General features: G+C 37.8%; 1 protein-coding gene across 1 annotated transcript in view; it reads left to right on the forward strand.

Annotated features, from left to right (window-relative positions):
- The window catches only part of CACNA2D2 (calcium voltage-gated channel auxiliary subunit alpha2delta 2), a gene marked incomplete at both ends in the record, with an annotated part of 699,157 nt that overhangs the window by 178,312 nt on the left and 505,986 nt on the right, over positions 1-14,859 (forward strand). The window contains one exon of the mRNA XM_083355340.1: positions 10,184-10,300. Coding sequence (XP_083211466.1) covers positions 10,184-10,300 — 117 coding nt within the window. The remainder of the gene's footprint in view (positions 1-10,183; positions 10,301-14,859) is intronic.

Below are 14,859 nucleotides of genomic sequence, written 5' to 3' on the forward strand. Positions count from 1 at the left end.
TAGATCAGCCTTCTCATAGGCATCAAGAAAAGGCTGTTTTGTGCATGTTTGTATGCATATGCAAATAAACTTTGTTTCATAGGGCTTGAAGGGAACTTGAAGGTCTTCTAGTCCAACCCCCTGCCCAAGGCAGGATTCCTTATAACATCCCAGACAAAATGGTTGTCCAATTTTTTTTCTTGAAAACCACAACTCTGGGAAGCAAGCTGTTCCACTAATTAATTGTTCTCCCTGTCAGGAAAATTCCTCCTTGGTTCCAGATTGGATCTCTGTCCTGCCTTCAGGTGCTTGGAAAATAGAGAGGGCTACTTCTCTCTTCAGTCCAGTAAGAGAAATGGCAGTTATAAACTTGATATTTACAGTCCCTTGGGCAAGAATTTGGAGAGAGGGAAAATGCTGAACATGGATTTTATATGAAAAGTGTAATTATTTATTTATTATTTTAGTGTTAGGTTAATTCCACCACCTTCTGTTTACTATGCTCCATTTACGTACCTGGAGCTATTATTTAACCAACCAGCAGAACATTTGTGTATGTTTGGGTCTGTTTGCTTGTCTACATAAACACATAAATCAATTTCTTACTCCTTTTCGTAAATAATTGCTTGGATAGTTGGTTGGTTATTATTTAAATAATGGGGAAAAAACTGCTTAAGAGTGCAAAGTACACAGAAGACAAGGGTTTTTTTTAGGTCACACGCAACATTTTATCATTTATATCCTTACTGTTCTCATAGAAAGTGGATCTTATTGGGGGATGCTGAAGACTGGAAACGGGGAGAGCAGCTGTAGAATTTTTTTCTTTGCCTGCTAGTACTTAGCTCTGAGTCAGCAACATGTGCATCCTGTTTAAAATTGGCTTATTTACCTCCCTCTGAGAACAACAAGCATCTTGGATCAGCATGACTGTGACTACTGGAAGACTTTGCAATGTTGCTGCAATTTGGTTGATGTCATAGGTGACACTAAAATTGTGCTGATCTCTGCCTTGAATTAAACTGGCTGGATTGGAGCACTCTCAAAATCTTACTGTTTTGTCCTTGCTCAGCATTCCTTCAAAAACATGTGCTTCTTTATTCCCCTTTTCTCTTGCCTTTCTACCATACATCAGTCCTGCCACCATGATCTGTGTCTATTCCTTTTGTACTAAATTTCACTCCATTTTCCAAATCAATGCCACTGTGGTAATTGTTCAATGATTCTAATAGTGAAATCAGATGGCACTTCTGTCGTTGCCTGCTTGAATATCCGTGATGCTGCAAAGAAGTTGACATCTTATTAATGTAATAGAGACAGCACTATGATTACAAAAACACTATGAAATATAGGCACCAGATAATTACGTTTAAGATAACTAGGTGAGCCTGGGAAATAGATGTTGCACAGTGTTTCTTCTAGATTTTGAGAAGCGCTCAATCTTGGCTTTCCTGTGGTGTTTTGCAAGCAGTCTGAACACTTATGTCCATTTTTGTTGATTCCCGGTATTAAAAGTGATTCATGAAGTAGAATTTAATGGAGAAAAAGAACCTATGGTCTTCATTATTCAGATCCACTGACTACTCCAAGAATTAGCAAGTTCAAATGAATGATGTATTCCTTTTAAATTAAACTGACTAAAATTTGAATTCTGACCTTTTACTTTGATTATTCTGGAGAGAGCAGATCATACATGCAAGTGCCCAGTCTCTCAGTTTATTAATCCTAGTTTATTTCTACAAGCAATTTCTCTAGATACGGAGATGTCACAGAGCAGCAATTCAGAGTATTGGTTAGTATGCTCAGTATTATACCCTGCTACAGATTGGCTAGTGCAAATTTGAAAAGATTTGTAGAATCTACTAAATACAAAGATTGGGAAGTATGTTATCAGAGGAATTCTGAACCTAACTGAGGCATTCTCAAACTATTCTACAATTTAAACTATCTCAATTCCTGGATCATAAAGTCCTCCTAAAGGTCTTCTCCATCCCACTCAGTCTTTGGGACTTGTTGTTACTCCCGCTTTATAAAGTTTTAGTCACACCTGGAATACTGCATCCACTTTTGGTCATCACATTACAAAAAAGATGTTGAGACTTCGGAAAAAGTGCAAAGAAGAGCAACTAAGATGATTAAAGGCCTGGAGACTAAAACATATGAAGAACGGTTGCAGGATTTGGTTTTGGCTAGTCTAGAGAAAAAAAGGACTAGCGGTGACATGATATCAGTATTCCAGCATTTGAGAGATTGCCACAAAGAGGAAGAGGTCAACTTATTTACCAAAGTACCTGGAGGCAGGACAAGAAATAAGAGATGAAAACTAATCAAGGAGAGAAGCAACCTGAAACTAAGGAGAAACTTCTTAACAGTGAGGACAATTAACCAGTGGAACAGCTTGGCTTCAGAAGTTATAGATGCTTCATCACTGGAGGTTTTTAAGAGACTTGGGACAGACACTTGTCTGACATAGGGTCTCCTGCTTGAGCAGGGCGTTGGATTAGAAGACCTTGAAGGTCCCTTCCAGCTCTATTTTGATTGATTGATTGATTGATTGATTGATGAAAGTGATATCTAGAATGTGTAGGAGAGATGTTTACCTACATTTCTTCTAGTTTGTTTTTTTCTTTGGAGTGTCCTTTTTTTCAACCACTAACTTTCTAATTTGAAGTTTTGTTGAATGGCTTAATTGAAACTATGAACCATTATCTATATATTACCAAAATTATCTTAGGGAACAAGGAGGGTGCATAGTTTAAATTTAAAACTGAGATATTTTTTTCTTATACAGTATTTATATGTTATTATATATAGTGTATGTTCCAGTATTTTGTTGCTGGTTCTCCTACAAGATTTCATTCCTCCCAAGTTTAGAAAGTAGTATAAAATGAGGATAATCTCTGTGAGGGAAATAGGCAGTTTCTAAATTAGATAGGTAAAGATAGATGATAGATAGATAGATAGATAGATAGATAGATAGATAGATAGATGATAGAATTAGAAATAGGTAAATGTAGAATTTCCCTATTCAGTGTTTAAAAAGGTAGGAGAAAGTGAAAATGTACAAGGAAATCTCAGTCTGTCTTCTTATCTCCACAGATGGCCACTCAATTGTGCAGAAAGATTTTGCAAAATATATTGGTAATAGTTGAGTTGCAATAACAGTTACAACAATAATGGTTATAAGAAGGGCTACAAGTTGTAAGATCCTTTATGGAATACTGAGTCAGACTCAAGAAAATCCATCCATTTCATCCTATAACTATATGTTGAATACATAGAGAGGGATGCTGGACTGAAATAAAATGAGCATGATCTTAAAATTATAGGAAGAAATATCAAGAATATATTCTGTACGCATGGTGCAACTTTAAAAGATGAAAATGAACTCCAAGCTCTAGTGATGAAATTCAGGATAACTAGCTTGACTGTCAACAGCAGAAGATCCACCAGTCAAGAAATATACCTCAGACTGGAGTACCTCTGGAGTAGCAATTTTTAGATGTGGTGATGGGCATCAGAATTGTGCAGGCAATTGATGTAAAAGCTGAAGTGTGAAGAAGCAGGATAGAAATAGTATTGATGCTTTTGAATGTTTGCAGAAGACATCAGAATATCATGGACAGCCAAGAAAATGAACAGTTCCCAGAACAAATTAACCAAGTTCTAAGTTAAGGTACATTTTATTTATTTATTTAGCTTATGATCATGTACAGAAAGCTGGGAGTCTACTGTATCAAAGATAATAGATGTTTGGCAGTTGTTGGGACCTGGAAGCAGCCACCAAGGTGCTTCCAGGTCAAGAGGTATTAGCCGGTGATGTCACCATTGCCTGGGGGATGTGCAATGGGGACATCCCTCTCTCATCCTCCCACAGGTTCCCATCAAAGTGGTACCTATTTATCTATTTGCATTTAACATGCTTTCAAACTGCTAGGTTGGCAGGAATGGAAGTGAGTGCTGGGAACTCATCCTACCACACAGTACCCAGGTCTCAAACTCGGACTTGTCAATTGTCAAGCCTCCATTCTAACCACAGAGCCGCTGCACCTTGCAGTTCAGGCACAAATGACTAGGCTCAAATTGTATATTAGGCAAAGGCACAGCCCCTGAGGAGTCCATTGTGTTGGGAAAGATGGGAGGAATGACATGATGATAATAACCAGCAACAAAGTGGATGGACTCAATTATAGCAGCAATGAATACATGATTGTGAGACGTGAATGTCCGGATTGGAGATAGTTCATCACTGAGAAATCCTATCTATGTTGTTACTATGAATTGATACTGACTTGATGGCATATAATCAATCATCCTATGACATATAATAAGAAAGACAGCCTGGCCTTGAAAAAAGTACAGTGTTTTGATATTACCATGTGGTTATTGTTAAAAGAACTGAAAGACCAGGTTAAGGACAGATCATTGTGGAGAAAGTCTGTATGGTCCCTAAGAGTCAACACCATCTTGACTCTTAATTAATCAGTAATGTTTTTATAGTAAAACTTATTTGAAAGCAATTTAATTTTATTTGCACCTACCATTTCTCTATGTTATTCTGCAAGTGAATTGGAAAAATATAGAAAACAGAAGAAAAACAATTTTCTGCATTGGAAATGTTACTTCTGATTAGTCACATATACATGGTTAATCATTCAGGATTATTAAACCTCAATGTAACCTTGAGCTGGCTTGTCTGTGTCTTCATAGATTAATTGACATTTACCTTCTTTATATAGATTCTGAATAGTAAACCACAATTCAATCTGCAAAACAATCTGCAATAACAATAACAAGCAATCGGAATTACCAATAAACTGCCTATGATGGTTGCCTGAACACACTAAGAATCAAAAGTCTAATGGTGCTTAATACAGTGCTAAATTGTACTGAGGCCAGTGAAATGCAGTTTTGAATAGGTATGCATAGATTTGAGCTGACTGTCTTTTTCATTCCCATAGTAAGAAAACAAGATCAGCTGCATATTTTTTAAAGTCCTTCAGAAATAACCTTGCCAATAGTATTGAAAATGTGCCTGTTTTTCTTGTACCATTTTTAAGTTATAAAATTGAAAATATTCTCACGGAGCAGTTAGAGAAACAATTTCTTTTCTCAGAAATGATTGGGAAATGCACAGCACTTTGAGCTTTTAGAAGCTTTGCATAACAGAAAAAGCCTACTGAGAACATTCAAACTCTGTAGAAGTTGTAAAAAATATTTGGAAGTAGTAGGCATTTCACTCACTGCATGGTATTCTCCTTTTAGCTGCTTCAAATGATTTGGTGGTGACTTCTTCTTTATTACTTCTTGTCACACACACACACACACACACACACATATTGGCTTTCCAAATGTTGTCATTTTAAGTTTCCCTGATTGCTTGCGTGGCCCGGTTTCTGGCATGCCACGGGGTTGGGGACCCCTATCTTATACCATTAAACTCTACTGTTTAATACTGATTTTGCCAAAGACATATCCAGTTGAGCAGCCTGCTCTGTTCACCCAACAGTTGACAATGAAATACTTGGTTGCCTCTAAGAGGTCTTAGACCTGTTTAAGGCGAGCTACCACTGAGACTTCATCATGAATTTGTTTGAGCTGCTTTTAAGTTAGGGCCTCTTAACCACCACATGTGGTAGCAAATTCCATAGTTTAATTATACAAGATGTATGTCCTTTTGCCTGTCTTAAATTTCCCAATATTCAGCTTTATTGTAGGCCTTCAGGCTCTAATAAATGAAAGAATGAGAAAAAGAACCCCTTATCTGTTTTCTCCATGCAGTTCATAATTTTATGAGCATGTACTTCCGCTGACTAATCTTTTTCCCCTAAACTTAAAAAGGTTCAATTGTTGCAACTTTATCTTAGAGGAGAGTTGATCCAACTCCCTACCAGTTCTTTACTTTTTCCAATTCTACAGTATACTTTTTGAGATACAGCAATTGTTCTACAGAGTATTTCCAGTATGTCCACAGCCTTCTCTCTAGAAATGGCTCACCGAAAAAGCATAATACTGATAGTTTATTTTTTATCTTTCTATATCATCTTCTTTTGTATTCTTCATGGTTGACTACACCAGGTTGACATTATCATTAAATTTACCTATCATGGCTCCAGGATCTGTAACTCATACACTGTCATTGGATAGATATAATTATTTTTTCCATGAGCACCATTTTGTGTTTATATTAAAACATTTTCATGCTATTGCTATTTATCCAGCTTGGAGAAAGCCCTTCTGGAGCACTTTGCAATCTGTTTATTTTTATTACTTTGCATAATTTGGTCTGATCAGCGAACATGGCCATCTCAGTACTCACAAATAACTTTAGATTAAGGGTGGCCAAGCAGTTTTTCCAACCATGTTGCTGAATTACAGTTTTCCACATGTTTCACCATTAGATATTGTGAAAGTTGTAGCTGAGCAACACCTGGAGGGGAAGAGGCTCCCTACCTGCTTCACTTGTTAAAAACACACTAACTTCATACAAATTCTTGTCTCTACTTCCTACTTGTTGATTTCATGTCATTTATTTATTTATAGATATTTATTAAGAAATAAATCCTGGTGTACAAGGTTGCCTAGATCTGCATTCGAGTTTTATTTGTAGACAACACGATAACTAGCAAGAGTGACAATCATTGAAACTGTTACTGACAACATAAGCATTTTCTCTGGGTTTATATCTATACCAGGGGTAGGCAAACTTGGCTCTTTTATGACTCATGGACTTCAACTCCCAGAATTCCTGAACCAGCTTGGAAATCTCTCCATTTCTCCTCAGCGTGGCTGGCTCAGGAATTCTGGGAGTTGAAGTCCACAAGTCATAAAAGAGCCAAGGTTGCCTACCCTGATCTATACTGTTGACTGATTCATAAAATCTATCTGTTCTGCAATGGTTACCAGAGTTATTTTCATATAGTAGTTATCAGCATTCCAAGCTAGCTCCCATAATCCCTGGCCAGAAAGATTCATGTACAGAAAAACTACAATAGGTAAATATTTCATCTATAAAGGGCAGTATCTTATTTTGTTGTGTTGTGTACAGAATTGCTTCTGAAGACTGAAAGCATCGGGGTCTAATGGGGCAAATACACAACACAGTCTACAGTTGTATATATTTTTTTCTGGATAAAATCAGCAATAGCCAATAGGAAGAGATTTGGCATTTCATAATAGCAAAATGCTGCTGTCAGGATGCCCTCTGCATCCAAGATTTTGTCCTTGAAGGTTATTCCTTTTTCTTTTGCTTCCCAAATTGCTGCTGCTCAGTTGGAGCTGCTGTGCCTTCAAAACACATTACTTTGTTATGCTGTTACCCAAAGAAAAATAAGAGAAGGGAGGAGAGACCATAAGAATCCATTATACCATGTTCCCTGATATTAAATGGTTTTGTATAGTATTTTTTCCATCCTCTGGCATGTACAGCTTGCTGTTTGACAAGGGGAAAGTCTAAGATTGGTATTCAGGAACATCAGTTCACCTCCAGCTGCCCTTATATTATCACGAAGGAACAGCCTTTCCACACAGCAGGTCAAAGACATTTTTTAGAAAGACATGGAAGGAGCAGCCTTTTCACACAGCAGGTCAAAGGCAATTTTTAGAAAAGCATGGAAGAGGCCCACTGCCAGAAACAACGTTAGATAAATATTCAGTGTTGGGTATTTGCATCCTTCCATATGATATTTAGGCTACAGTGTTCAAAAATTTGTTTCTGATACTGCTTCACAAAGCTTGCCTTTATTTTGAGACAATAATATTATCTGTGCATTGCACAAAGTCTGTGGAAAGATAGATACAGTAAGAATAGAAATAGTAAGGCTTGTCTGCTTTATCTATACTTACCTACCATAGTCAGACTGGTAGTTGCCCGTTGAATGGCAGCATGTGTCTTTGATGTGTGTTGATAGTCTATAGCAATGTTTCTCAGATTAGGCCCTTGAGATTTTTTTTTTTATACACATCCATTTTTGTCTGGCATACATAGCAGGTTATGTGCAGGGTTGAGGTTGTTGTCAGTCTTACTGCTTATTGCAGCCAGATTTGTAGATCATTCTGTGCCATGGTTTCTTTTCTCTATGGTATGCTGAGCGAATCTCAAATTCTCTTGAATCTTCTATATCATCATTTGCCAACTTAGTGCTCTCCGTGTCTGTTCAACCACAAATTCCATAATTTGGTTCATGGCTACATTGATTTGGAATTAAAGGGTTTCTTGGGGTAATTGGATAGATAATAGCTGGATAATACTAATTGGAAATTACAGGGAGTACAGTTCAACATGTAGAATGCACCAGGTTGAAGAGGGTTGTTTTTGTAAACTTGTGTGCATATTTTTTGTATATGCAAAGACATAAGTGAAGAGAAACTAATTCTAAGAGTTCATGATAAGGATGTAGGTGGAAACTGTTACCTTGCTGAACTAATTGGTTTCTCTGATGCAAATTATAGTTCTGTTGCCATTTCAAGTGCTACATGACATGATAGCAGTGGTCTGTAGATATTATAAAAATTGAGACAGCTTGCTGGTTTCCATTTATTTACTCTAAATATTTTCCCTTTTTTTCTTATAAACTTTTAATCATATTAGTCTGTTTCATTTTCTGTTTTGAGCTTCACTGGCTCTTCCACCACCTTCAGCTATGTACCATCTGCTGCTAGTCTCAATATCCACTGAATTATACGCACAGTGGGAGAGATGAGGGCAGTGTGCTAGGTTTCAACCACTGGATTGGGCATATGTGGGATTTCACAAAATAGTTTTCTGATTAAGGCTTGGGGGCATACCATAAATATCCTGAGAAAATTAGAATCTCAATTTCAAAGGCTTCTGACCACATGGCATGCTCAACTTATAAAAGTGGAAGGCTGTTCTGAAAAGCAAAAATCAAAGAAATTAAATAACTGGCCAGGCACTCAAATACAATCTTGTGTTTCTACATCTATTTTTTTTTACATCCTCTGCACTTTTGACATTAATGGATGCTGTAAATCCATTTTTACTGCCTTCTCTTTTATAATACTTCAGTTACACATTTTATCTGTTTGTTTATTTCTTCAAATCAATGGCCACCCATCTCAGTCAATGACTGGGTGGTTTATAATTCAGAAAAGATATTATGATTAATTTTCTTTAAAAAAAAACAATAAAAGCAGAAAAACCAGTAAGGAAAACATTAAAAACATCCAATTCAACGTACCCAAGAACAAGTTGGGTACAAGAGCCTTGGTGGAGCAGTGGGCTAATGCCTCCTTAAGTAACACCAGCTGCCTGCAATTATTGCAGGTTCGCATCCCACCAGGCTTAAGGTTGACTCAGCCTTCCATCCTTCTGAGGTAGGTAAAATGAGGACCCAGATTGTTGGGGGCAATAAGCTTGACTTTGTAATAATGCCGCTTGGGGTGTGTGTGAAAGCCCTAATAAGCAGGCATATACATAGAATGAAGGCTACTACTAAGCTTGTAAGCCGCCCTGAGTCTTCGGAGAAGGGCGGGATATAAATGGAATTTAAAAAAAGTTATGAATATCTTAGTACTATGCATGTATGTACACTATATGTGTATCTACACATAAAGTGTACATACATGCATAATACTAAGTATTGAGCTACAGGTAAATATAAATATGTAGAGTCAGTGTAGTATAGTGGTTAAGGTATTGGACTAGGAGAGGAGGGGAGAAGAGAAAACAAGGTTTTGCTCATGTGATTTCTTCCATTAAGCACAGAAGCTGACTTGGTGGGCCAATCACTCCTGTCTCAGAGAGTGGGAGACCTAGACTGAGAAGCTTCTATCACTCATACCTGCACTGATAGATTAATCTGCCACTGAAGGTAATTTCAGAGGAGCGTCCTTCATCCTACAATGAATTAATTTGGCCTAATGATTAGAATTAGATATATTAAAATCTGTGAGACGTAGGTTGCTTTTTTCACCAGACACTGCAATAAGAGAAAGGTCCCTGCAAGGAATGCTAAGATAACTGCACATATGAGAAGAAACTATATTGAGCGAAAAAAGCTGTCCATAGGCAGTTGTTTGGTTTAAGAACTTTATTATAGATTGGTCATGGTATTTCCTACTCTGAACATTGACGGTGTTCTATTCTATTAGTGGTTTCTTTTTTTTTTCTTTTCCAGAAGTATTTTATAGAAGGTTTGAATTTGTCAGCGCTCCAATTTCTTTCTTTGTTCATCTCTTTCAACAGATCTATGACGAGAAGAAGAATTTATTTGAAGTAAGAGACAACATCCCTGAAAAAATCGTGGAGAAAGTGGCAGGGGACATTGAGAGTCTCCTGGCCAAGAAAGTTCAAGCTTTAAAGGTAAAATGGCTCCTCCGTTTCAGTGCGTCTGAATGAAAAAGGCAGGAGGCGGGAATGGAATTGATACCTGGGATGATCCTCTGGTGTCCCCAGGGATTGATTGATACTTTATTACAAGGTTTCACAGAAGGTTTCTAAGAAATGGATAATGTTAAACAAAGTGCTTGCAAAGCTCTTCCAAATATTTTCTCCTTTGCATCTCTGACGTATATAAGTCTACAATCAAAGATTGTGTGAAATGTGTCCCCTAAGCCCTTTCCTTTTTAAGCAGTCTAAACTCCCTCAGGCTCTAGCCTATTTTGGGCTCTTGAGATGAGTGGCCTTTTCTGCTCCTTTGGGAGGATATTTTGCAAAATGTGAGTGAATGAAACAGAGAGTAATAGCTATTGTCTGCAGTTAAATCTGGGCTTTCAAGTAGGTTTTCAAGCCAACTTTTCATTTTGTATAATTTCCTTCCTTGTTATACAGTGCAGAGCAGATCAGCATGTTTAAGCTCTAATATTAGATGGACCTGACTTTGCCTGTGACAACATTCAATATGTACATTTTCTGTTTTATCTTTTCTGCTTAGATATCACACTGAGGATTCTCAGTAAATCGCTTTTATATGTGCATATTTTTGCATAGTTTAATTGCCTCAACATTACCAGATATTATTAAATTGTTTGTTATTATGACCTGTTTGTGATTTCCCAGAAACCTTGTGGCCGTAGTAGTTCATAATGCCAAAAAATAGAATAGCAATAATAATATCGCAAAGCAATGATATATATCAATTTTGGTGAACCCTCGTTTATTTCAAAGGCATATCAACTTTTCAGTCCATAAAACTGAAATTCTAAAGGAGTAGCAAAGCAACACATGGCAGTGATAGTTTCACAATGTAGATTAAAATCAGTCAGATCCTTCAGAAAGATAAGCAAAAACAATACAATAAAGTGCATAAAGATTAAAGTACAATTATGCAAAAATGCAGTCAGCTTCAGTTATCTTGGCAATTGGCATTTTCAAAGCTCAGCAGTAGTTCAGGTCGAAACACTCCTTCCTCTCTTTTAACTAGGTCAATCTTTCCACATGCTACCTTCTTTCCCAAGTCATTCAGTCAGTGGGACTCAGTTTCTCAGTGCACATACATGGGGCCAGTCTTAGCTACTGTTGGTATCTTCACACTTCATCTGTGTTCAAGGCCAGTTGCTACGATCTCCTACCCCATCCCAGAGCTAGGAGTAAAGTGTGATGCTCTAAATCTTGCAACCTCCACACCAGGCACCCAGAATGAATGTGCACCATACTACCGTACATCTTTAGTGCACAACATTCTGAGAGCTTTGATTGGTGGTTCTCTTAGATGAAATTCCAGCTTCTGCTCAACGTTGTTCCACATGAAAAGCCCCAGCATACAAAACAGTCTGCTTACTTTAATATTTTCTTTTTTTATTTCCCACTGTACCAGCGACCAATTACATTTGTTTTTAATATCCTTGAATCTGTGGATTGACTGTTTGACTTAATGACCACTGGGTGGGAGCAGAAAGTTAGAGCATTGTGTCTTTTGGCTGCCACCTAGTGGTCATCCAGATTTTTGCTGAGATGCAGATACTGAAAAACTGGAATTTGAGAAAGAGGGTCAACTGCAAAGATTAATGTGGGAACTGTAAACTATCCCAAGTACATAACATGAAGAGAGAAGGCAAGGGACCTGTGCTTCCTTAGGAGCAGCAACTGCTGGGAAGGGAATTCCTAATTACACAAGCAACAGCAGAGTAAGCGCCAAACTCTTTCAATTACATGTGTTAAGTCATGCATAGGATGGACATTGTCAAGGTTTTATACCCTCTAGATCCAACAGCTGATCCATGCATTTATAAAAGAAAGGAAAGGGAGATGCAAAGTTCCAAATTCCCCTGAGGCCAAAGGAAGAGTGAAGAGGCTGGATTCATAGGAAACCACTTGGTGTGAGTGGATTGCTGATATGGCATATGTTGTTTCAGACTGCCTCCCTGATACATATTAATATGTTCTACAATGGCTGCACATAGTCTCTTCTGGCAGGATATTGGGGAAAACATTACCTCAGAGCATGCTGCAGTACCTTAAAGTGTCCCTGGACCAACTCAGCTACAGAGAGACTTGGGGAACATTAGTAGGCCATCCTCAGGCCAAGAAAAGAATCAGTGGATTTGTCTCATAAATTCTACTCACATTTTTCTTTGTAGCCACACATTAACTTTCTAAGCACGTTTCAAAGAGAGGCAGTGTCCACTACGTTACTATTAATCCTAGCCAAAGTTTTACTCATATGTATGTGATTTGCATGATAGACACAGCATTGTACAATACCAGAACCAACCCCATCCCATACAGCAGAAATACATAAAGAGTATGACCCTCCAGCATTTGATCTGCAGCATCAGCATCTACCCCATGGTAAAAAAAAAAAAGGTTTAGTGCCCACCCCCTTTTCCTTGGATTTTTTGAAAAACATGGGCTTGTTTACCTCTTAGTCCCTCTCCAAATGGATCCTGGTCCCACCACTTTTGGAGTGTGGCCCTTCACGTGCCTCACAAGGCTTGGCACATGCCTTGAACTCTGCATATTTCCACCCCACACGAATGTGACATTCCCCGTTTTCTGCTCCATGTTGAAAGTAGTGTTTTTCAGTGTTCAAAGTTGCTTTCTGGTTCTGCCTGCTGAGCTTTCTTCAGATGCTGTGCTCTGATCTGGCAGTGTGCAGAAACAGGAACACCTTCTTATCTGGGTCAGTGGTCATCAATCGGTAGCAGCCTAATCTTGGCTGCAGTTATTATTGCCATGGTGTTTTAGCAGCGTAGTGGTCATAGTACCTGCTTATATATCGAAGGCTCAAAACCCAGCAGAGCTACCTATTTATTTGTTGGTGTTTAATTTTTTTAATAAGTCCACTGATAATGCCATTTCAGCTGTTTTTCCAGTTACTTGGGAAGGAAAGAGGGGGAATGAAAAGGTGCAGTGTTTTCCCTCTTCTTCTTTAAAGAATGTATTGTAATAAAGCGAGCATCTCAGAGAGAGAAAAATAAATTTAAAAAGTTCTGCTGGGTTTCAAAGATGTAATGTTCTGCACATTAAACAAATGCTATAATCGCTCTCCTGCTGAGAGGTTCTTTTTTCTCTGGGAGTATAATTTGACTTTGTATACATGTATTTTGTTGCGTGAAAATAGATGTAAAAGTATATATATATATATATATATATATGTATTATATATATATATATATATATATATATATATATATATATATATATATATATATATATATATATATATGAGTTGCCCAGCAGGGGGCATGCTAGTTGGCAATTCTAGTTTGAACATGTGGCAAATTGCTGGCAAAGCCCCCAAACCAGACAGAATTTTCTTAAAACAGTTTAGAAGTCAGCTGCCAGCAGGGAATATGATTGCTTTAAGGATGCTGTACTGTTACATTCTACATTCTAAAGTTATATTAACACTTGATTGTGCTACATTAGAAGTCTTCTATTTCACTACACAGCAGACTGCCCACTACAATTGACATCGGCTTTTGTTTTGGTTTCTTTTGCAATTTCATGTATCTCCCGAAGCAAGATATATTACAGTAGGGTATACATGCAGACCTCAAATTTATTTTTTTTCTTCTTTGTACTGTAATTGAGTCATCCAGGGACTTTTCTTTCTTTTTTTTCACAATAAAAGAAAAGTTGTGATTTTTTTTTCATGCACGTAGGAATTGGGATGATGAGGATGAGTTAATGGAAATGAATGAGATGAGCATAATACTCACAATGTCAGTGCATTTCACTGCATTTATTCTAGACAGCCTTACCTTTCCTCTCTGTGATAGTCCTGTAAGAATTATAGGATTATTTTACTGAAGAAAGTTTTGTATTGAGTCATCAATGACTAAAATAGGAGATACATTCCTGTTGATTTAAGATTTTATTATCAAACTTGGATGTCTCCCATCTGCCAAAGATGATTCTAGGAAGCTTACAGATATTGAATAAAAGGCAGATTAACACATTAAAGCAATAAATAAAAGTCATAAATTCCATGACTGACGGGCCCGCAGTATGCCCTTTCAGCTAGCATGGATGTGTATTCCATCAGGTTGAGCCAGTTTCTCAGATAGAATGAACCCATGCCATGAAAGGCTTTCAAGGTGATAACCAACACTCAGTGCAACTCATAGAACATCAGTATAACATGGCCTACCCTAAGAGCCCCAAGAACTGCCTACACAGCTGCATTCTGCACCAACTTCTGGATTCCCTTCAAGGGTAGCCCTATATAGAGTGCATTGTCCAAGCATGAGATAACCAGGACTTGAGTTAGTGCAGGGACTCCCAATCTAGAAAGGGCACAACTGGCACGCAACATGGAGTTGTGCAGAGGCTCTCCTAGCATTGACTGAAACTTCATCAAGTAGCAGACACAAGTCCAGGAAAACACCAGATTATGCACGGGGTCTGTCTGGGCTAGTACAGCCCCATCCAAAACTAAAGAAATCCTAGAACTTTCATTTATTCATACCTTGTTTTGC

This window comes from Vipera ursinii (genome assembly GCF_947247035.1).
Source record: "Vipera ursinii genome assembly, chromosome: 2".
Taxonomy (NCBI): domain Eukaryota; kingdom Metazoa; phylum Chordata; class Lepidosauria; order Squamata; family Viperidae; genus Vipera; species Vipera ursinii.